Here is an 8,400-nt window from a genome sequence, read left to right as displayed (position 1 = left end):
GTCGTAATGTGTTACCAATGGTTTTCGTGGTGACAGTGGTCCCAGCTGCCTTGAGATCATTGACAAGTTCCCCCCTTGTAGTTGTAGGCTGATTTCTAACCTTCCTCATGATCAAGGATACCCCACGAGGTGAGATTTTGCGTGGAGCCCCAGATCTTTGTCGATTGACAGTCATTTTGTACTTCTTCCATTTTCTTACTATGGCACCAACAGTTGTCTCCTTCTCGCCCAGCGTCTTACTGATGGTTTTGTAGCCCATTCCAGCCTTGTGCAGGTGTATGATCTTGTCCCTGACATCCTTAGACAGCTCCTTGCTCTTGGCCATTTTGTAGAGGTTAGAGTCTGACTGATTCACTGAGTCTGTGGACAGGTGTCTTTCATACAGGTGACCATTGCCGACAGCTGTCTGTCATGCAGGTAACGAGTTGATTTGGAGCATCTACCTGGTCTGTAGGGGCCAGATCTCTTACTGGTTGGTGGGGGATCAAATACTTATTTCCCTCTGCAGAATGCAAATAAATTCATATACTTTCCACAATGTGATTTTCCGGATTTAATTTGTGATGTGCTATCTCTCACTGTTACCAATAACCTACCCTTCAATTATGGGCTGCTCATGTCTTTGTCAGTGGGCAAACTTACAAAATCAGCAAGGGATCAAATACTTATTTCCACCACTGTATGATCATTCAGAGCAGATATGTAACTATCCATTGACCTTAATTATTACAGTATGGGACAATGCCTCAAAATACTGGTCAGCTTTTTCTTTTCCAATTCAAAGATGCATCTTTATTATTTCATAAGTAGAAGGGCAATAGTTTGACTGAAGTTGATCTAAGATAGTTTTGGACCCTGTCTTTAACCTGGTTCCTTGACTTTTTTTATTCCAAACATGAGCTGCATAAGTATTCTGGAAAAGCTTGTTAAAATCAGTAGGGGTGATGGCTTCAAAATATTTCATCCAGTCCTGCCAGCGGATAGGATAAAAGGCCTCCCGAGGCAAGGTGCTTACCCCATTACAGCCTTTGCTGTCTCTCAACCTTTTAATAGAACACCATTTTTTGAAAACTCGGGTTAAAAGCTGTGGCCCTTGATGCCCCCAAATCCAGGCATTATAATTATCAACAAAGTCCTGCATGCAAACCTCTATAAATTTGTGCCCTTGTTCAAAGGAAAGAAAGGCTCCATTTAATAAATAGTTAGACTGAATTCCAAGTGAGTTAGTGAGGTTCTTTAAATTCTTAAGAACTATGACATCGGTGTCCAAGTAGATCCCACCAAATTTCCACATGATAACTAACCGACAGGCATCAGAAAGTATGGGCAAGAGATATGGCTCCCATCTGAATTGAGATGATGCATGCCAAGAGGCCAAAGGCGTATTTGCAAAAAGATCTTTGAGGTTTAGTGGTCTTATCTCAACATTAGGAAAACATCTCAGGAGAGAAATGCCCAGGTTTTTAGGTAGCGTTGGTTTTGTTAAACCCTTCATAAAGATAGTTACTTTGGTCTTAGGGTGAGCCCTTGCTGCTGATTCCACAGAGCACATGAATAGAAAATTTGGATTTGTTTGATCTGAGGTTTCCACAAAATATATCCCATGGCCTGGAAGGGGGCTGGAAGGAGGAAGAGTGTAAGGTACAGTGCCTGGGCATTTAACTTCCACAGGTAAATTATAATGTTGAGCTGCATCTTCATCTGTGATTCTCAGGTACAAGATGATTGAAATGAAGGATATGAACTTAACAAAGATGATAAAAGTAGCTCTATATTTATTCTTCATAGCCAGCTGGAATAAGTTTTGTACTGTGGCAGACATTTTGCCCATTGTCTTTACAGCAGAAAGCTTTGTGTTTCCAATAAAAGGAATGTCTGCAAAAAAGCAAAACAAAACAAGACAATTGTTAGAAATTGAGAAATATAGTAATCTACCTACTATAATGTGAAGGGTTAATAAAATTCTGGATGGCTATTTGTCTAAGTGCTTGCACTTTGGCACCCAGGGCCACAGAGCTGCCCTTGCAGCTAAGGAGCCAACACTTTACTTTACATTATTTGACATTTTGCCTCACCAAAATCTCGAGGCAAATTACAAAAAAACGGCAAACATAGAAGAAAGCGGACCTCCGCAATGGAAAAACCAAGAAAAGAACACAGCGAAGGTGACAAGATGGATGACGCCAAACAAACTTCTACTGGACTCAGAAAAAAGTTCACAGCAAGAGTTTATTCTTAAAAAACTGGACTCGACACAAGTCGTGTTTTGGCCATTCAGGCCTGCCTCAGGAGTCCCTAAAATGATATACAATAAATTATATTAACTCAAAACATTAATAAAAGCGGATACATTACAAATAGTCTAAAAGCATAATCTCAAAAATAATTATAATTATAACAGACACAAACCAAATACCCTAAAAAGATGTGTGTACCGATTTATAAAACATGGAAACAACATTAAAAAATGTATTAAAGAATGATATTACTAATACAATAAATTGTATTTTAAAATTATCTTAAATGTCTCTTCCATTCAATAAGTATCATAAACACTTGATGAGGATCATAGATTTTGCAACAAGATGAATCAAAATTATTATTTATGCATTGTTAATGTATTTGCATGTTCATGATCGTGTCTGGTTTAATTCTGTCACTGTTTTTGATTTTTATTGTTGCAAAATGTGTAACTTGAAGTTATTATTATTCTTTGAGGGGCAAAATTGAACGAAAACGTCTATCTCCATGGGCATTTATCTCCGAGAACGGGTCCGTGAAGGGGCGGACCGAACCGTATTTTCGAAAAAAATAGACTTCCATGTTTTATTCGACAATTTGTGAGCTGGGCGTTTTTGTTTTTCAGTGATAATGGAAAATGAAAGCGCCCAGCTCAAAAACGAATAAATCCAAGGCATTTGTTCGTGGGAGGGGCCAGGATTCGTAGTGCACTGGTCCCCCTCACATGCCAGGACACCAACCGGGCACCCTAGGGGGCACTTTTACAAAAACAAAAAAAAAGGTAAAAGAGCTCCCAGGTGCATAGCACCCTTCCCTTGTGTGTTGAGCCCCCCAAATCCCCCTCAAAACCCACTGCCCACAAGTCTACACCATTACTATAGCCCTAAGGGGTGAAGGGGGGCACCTACATGTGGGTACAGTGAGTTTGGGGGGGTTGGACAACTAAGCATTAAGCAGCACAATTGTAACAGGTAGGGGGGGATGGGCCTGGGTCCACCTGCCTGAAGTCCACTGCACCCCCTAACAACTGCTCCAGGGACCTGCATACTGCTGCCAGGGAGGTGGGTATGACATTTGAGGGTGAAAATAAAAAGTTGCGAAACATCATTTTTTTGTGGTGGGAGGGGGTTAGTGACTACTGGGGGAGTCAGGGGAGGTTATCCCCGATTCCCTCTGGGGGTAATCTGGTCATTTAGGGCACATTTTGGGGCCTTATTCGTGAAAAAACAGGGTCCAGGAAAAGTGCCCTAAATTCTAGCTACAAACGCATACTTTTTTTCCATTATCGGCAAAAGGCGCCCATCTATCCTCGGCCGATAACCACGCCCCAGTTCCACCTTCGCCACACCTCCGACACGCCCCCGTCAACTTTGTACGCTTCCGCGATGGAGTGCAGTTGAAAACGTCCAAAATCGGCTTTCCATTATACTGATTTATTCGTTTTTGTGAGATAAACGTCTATCTCCCGATTTGGGTCGAAATCTAGGCGTTTTTCTCTTTCAATTATAAGGTGGTTTATAATATTAATAAGAAATTATGATTATTTATTAGTTTTTATGATATTAATAAGAAATTATTATTCTTGCATTGTTAATGTATTTGCATGTTCATGATCGGGTCTGGTTTAATTCTGTCACTGTTTTTGATTCATCTTGTTGCAAAATCTATGATCCTCATCAAGTGTTTATGATACTTATTGAATGGAAGAGACGTTTAAGATAATTTTAAAATACAATTTATTGTATTAGTAATATCATTCTTTAATACATTTTTTAAAGTTGTTTCCATGTTTTATAAATCGGTACACACATCTTTTTAGGGTATTTGGTTTGTGTCTTATAATTATTTTTGAGATTATGCTTTTAGACTATTTGTAATGTATCCTTTTTTATTAATGTTTTGAGTTAATATAATTTATTGAATTACAATAAAAACCATATGCAATAAAAGAGTGGGAGACAAAAAACCCTTACACATCTCACTACTGCCTCAAACCAAGTTAGATCCTCTTAACCCTACTCAATAACTCATTTCCTACAAACAAAGCTTTAAAAACTCCTATAAATGGCGTTCAAAAAAACGTATGCTGAAAACAGGCATAAGTATTATTTTATAATGGTTATGCGCTATTTATAGAATAGCGTGCCGATTCCCGAGCTTAACTTTAGGCACTAGCCCCTGGATTTTATATAGCGTACATAAGGGGCCTTTTTACAAAAGCCCATTGAAAAATGGCCTGCGGTAGTGTAGACGTGTGTTTTGGGTGCACACAGATCCATTTTTCAGCATGCCTGCAAAAAATGCCTTTCTAAATTTTTGCCGAAAATGGACGTGCGGCAAAATCAAAATTGGCGTGTGTCCATTTTGGGTCTGAGACCCTACCACCAGCCATTGACCTTGTGGTAAACACTCATGCGGTAACTGGGCGGTAATGACCTACGTGTGTCAAATGCCACTTGATGCGCATCCGATACGCGCATCCGAAATTATTTGCATGCATGTATCGGACACACTCCAAAAATGAAATTACCGCAAGAGCCACGTGGTAGCTGGGCAATAACTCCATTTTGGCGTGTGTTGGGCATACATTGACACTTACGCAGCTTAGTAATAGGGCCCCTAAGTGTTCTGTGTCGAAATCCAAGTGTATTCTGTAACAATGCGTGCAACTTAATTGGCTTAAACAAGATAATCAGTGTTGATAGCAGCGCTTAACAAGCAATAATGAGCAATAATTGGCAATAGATACGTGCAATGGTGGGTTACATTTGTTTATTAGGGACCCCTTTCACCAAGCTGCGGCCAAAGGGGGCCTTCGTTGGAATGAGCACATGTTTTTGACGTGCACTGAGGCCTCCTTTTACCACAGCACTTGCTGCACGGGCCATTCTTGGGGGGAGCCCTTACCACCACCCATTAAGGTGGCGGTAAGGGCTCCCACGCTAACCCAGGAGTAACCGGGTAGTACAGCGCCAGATATAATGGCACGCAGGGGGTGGGAACTACTGCTGGGCTGCTGCAGTAGCTCAGTGGTACTTCCATTATAGCGAGCAGTAAGCCCGCGCCGGGCTTACCGCCGCTTTGTAAGGCTCTGAGCAACGATGTTCAAGTTTCTTTTGCTAATTCTGTAAGAATTTATTTACCCTCTCAAATCCTGCATTCATCAGATAAACTTTTACTTGACATTCCTTCTTTTCACCAAATTAGACTAATTGAATACCATTCTTCTGTCTTTTATACTGAGGGTGTGAAACAGTGGAACCTGTTACCTTTTAATTTACAAGGTACGACGTCGCTTCATTAATTTCACAAACACTTGAAAGCTTTCCTTTTTACTCAAGCTTTTGCTGCTGTTTACTGATGAGTTCTTCTTATGCTGATATTTTAGTGATTGACACTCCTGTACTGTGCAGGAGTCCATTTGTTGCATAGAGTGTGTGTTTATCTTGTTTCTAATTTGTATTGTGTATGTTATGTTGTTATCCACCAAGAGTTGTAGGATTGTATAGCATAGAAATGTTTAAATAAATAAATACAATGAGTGCCAATTAACTCTAATAGTTGGTTGTTAGCCCCCAAGTATTGATATTTAGGGGCTTGTTACTCAATTAATTTTTGTGCGTATCTTGGGTGTGCACATAAATCTGGGGGCCGTATTATAGAATCCAGGGGAAAATGTGTTTTTGCTAGATTCAACTTTAGCTCATTATCCTTAAACCATGTAGAAAGATCCCTGAGGAAGGGTCCAGAGTCTGGGAATTGCCTCAAGGGTTGTTTCAAATAAGTTCCACTGCAGGGCCACATTTAGAACACAGTCTTATAATGTGATTTTCATACATAAATGGCCTTTTATAAAATAGCAAGCAGCGGATAAAATATTTCTTCACTCAACGAGTAGTTAAACTCTGGAATTTGTTGCCAGAGTATGTGGTAAAAGCAGTTAGTTTAGCGGGGTTTAAAAAATGGTTTGGCTGGCTTCCTAAAAGAAAAGCCCATAAGCCATTATTAAGATGGACTTGAGAAAATCCACGTCTTATTTCTAGGATAAGCAGCATAAAATGTATTGTACTGTTTTGGGATCTTGCCAGGTACTTGTGACCTGGATTGGCCACTGCTGGAAACAGGATAATGAGCTTGATGGACCTTTGGTCTGATCCAGTATGGCAATGCTTGTGTTCTTATGTAAATGTACCCCACATGACATGATGGTGCATATTGTGTCATTAGAGATGCAATCCTATGAATGGCGCCCAAAGTTAGGTGCTGTCAAGATCCATACTAACTACTAAGTGGTGAATTCTATAAATTGCACCAAACAAATCGGCGACAAAAAAAAATGCTTAAGCACTATTCTATAGGCTGTGCCTAAAGTTAGGTGTGATTTATATAACAGTGTTTAAGACCGGGGGGTAAATTTAGGTGCATCCATTTGCAGCAATGAAAAAGTGGTGCAAATGCCTCTACCAAAATTTACGTGCAGAGCCCCCTTATTCTATAATGGCTTGCGTAACAAAGTTGAAAATTAATGTGAGAAAAGTGTACCGGTGAAGATGATTGACGCTCTATGATACCTCCATGTAATTCCTGTGAGGGTCGTGGATGGTGAGTGTCACTGAGGTCACTTAGTAGAGACTATTAAAAGAAAGAAAAAAATATATATTTCTACTTATCAGGAAGTTGAAATTTTGGGAATTACTCTATACTTTTATGGAAGGAAGGTGGATGAACTTTAACTGGATATTATGATGTTTGAATGACTATGGTATTGGATCCAGTAGAAATTATTGATATAATTATTGCCTAATTTTTGAGTTGCGTAACAAAAAAGCACTTCTATGATCCACCCCAACTGCCCATGCCCCTCCCATTTCTGCTCCCCCATTTTTGGGATGCGTGCAAAATTTAGGCGCAGATCACGCTCCTAAATTTATGCACATATGACTTAATTGATTCCAATTAGTGCCAATAATTGTGTAAATAAACCTATTCCAGTCCAGTGGTTCCCAAACCTGGTCCTGGAGGAACCCCAGCCAGTCAGGTTTTCAGGATATCCACAATGAATATGCATGAAAGAGATTTGCATGCAGCGGTGGTAGTGCATGCAAATCTCTCTCATGCATATTCATTGTTATCAATAAATGGGCTCCCCAAACTGACCTGAATCAACAACTCAAATAAACATTACCTTATATTTCTTGCTGATTGAATATATTTTTTAAATTTTCATCTAAGTATAGCTGCTGGTGCAATGATTGTCATCCGTTTACCATCTTGTTTCAGAATTGGAATGATGGGGGTGTACTGAGCACTATTCACACACACACACACACACACACACACCCTATATAATAATTTGCACCTCCAACGTTCCATTGCTGTCTGGCTGCCTGGGTTCGTAACATCTCATGATGTCAGCCAGCCTCCAGCGTTCCATTCCCCCTCACTGCCCCACCCTCACGTCAAAACATAATGACGTCAGAGGGCGGAACAGTGAGAGGGAAGGGAACGCTGGAGGTGAGCTGATGTCAGGATGTCACCAACGGAAGGTACAGATACAAAGTAAAAGAGAATAGCAGCACATCGAGGGGAGGGCAGGGCAGAGCAGAGCAGAATCGATGGACATGGATGGGATGGGATGGGAGGAAAAGACAGGAGAGAAGAGAATCGTGGGACACAGATGGGAGGGCAGGGAAGATGAGAATCGCTGGACATGGAGGGGAGGGGATGGGATGGGAGGGAAGGGAAGAATCGCTGGACATGGAGGGGAGGGGAGGGGAGAGACAAAAAAATTGCTTATGAGAGCCTTCCTAGGGCCCATTTCATTGTTGAGGAAACGGTCTGGGTTCCACTAGTATATATATATTTCTCAATATATATGAGTGCATAGTATTAACAGGTATGTAGTTATAAATAGTAGTATCAGAATAAATTCAATCAGCAAGAAATATATGGTAATGCATATTCATTGTGGATATCCAGAAAATCGGACTGGCTGGGGTGTCTCCAGGACCAGGTTGGGAACCACTGCCCTATTCTATAACATTGTGCCTAGTTTCTGGGAATGTTGCTGACCCGCCTGTGTCCCTCCTATGGCAATGCCTCCTTTTGTGTTGTATGCTATGATATTTAGTCACACATTTTATTGAATAGTGTGTAGGG

At 40.7% G+C, this 8,400-nt stretch overlaps 1 protein-coding gene across 3 annotated transcripts in view; it reads right to left on the bottom strand.

The window, feature by feature from the left end:
• Window positions 1-621: 621 nt before the first annotated feature.
• Window positions 622-8,400, bottom strand: part of A4GALT (alpha 1,4-galactosyltransferase (P blood group)) — a 117,401-nt gene continuing 109,622 nt past the window's right edge. For 2 of the 3 annotated variants that reach the window (XM_030215313.1, XM_030215314.1), the window contains one exon: window positions 622-1,875. In XM_030215313.1, coding sequence (XP_030071173.1) covers window positions 779-1,875 — 1,097 coding nt within the window. In that variant the 3' untranslated portion in view covers window positions 622-778. Of the gene's footprint in view, window positions 1,876-6,783; window positions 6,874-8,400 lie in introns of all 3 variants that reach the window. The other variant, XM_030215315.1, reaches the window with a different exon arrangement.

The sequence above is a fragment of the Microcaecilia unicolor genome, chromosome 9 (assembly GCF_901765095.1).
Source record: "Microcaecilia unicolor chromosome 9, aMicUni1.1, whole genome shotgun sequence".
Classification (NCBI taxonomy): domain Eukaryota; kingdom Metazoa; phylum Chordata; class Amphibia; order Gymnophiona; family Siphonopidae; genus Microcaecilia; species Microcaecilia unicolor.
Note: the sequence above shows the minus strand (reverse complement) of the source record. Positions and strands in the feature narration are given on the sequence as shown.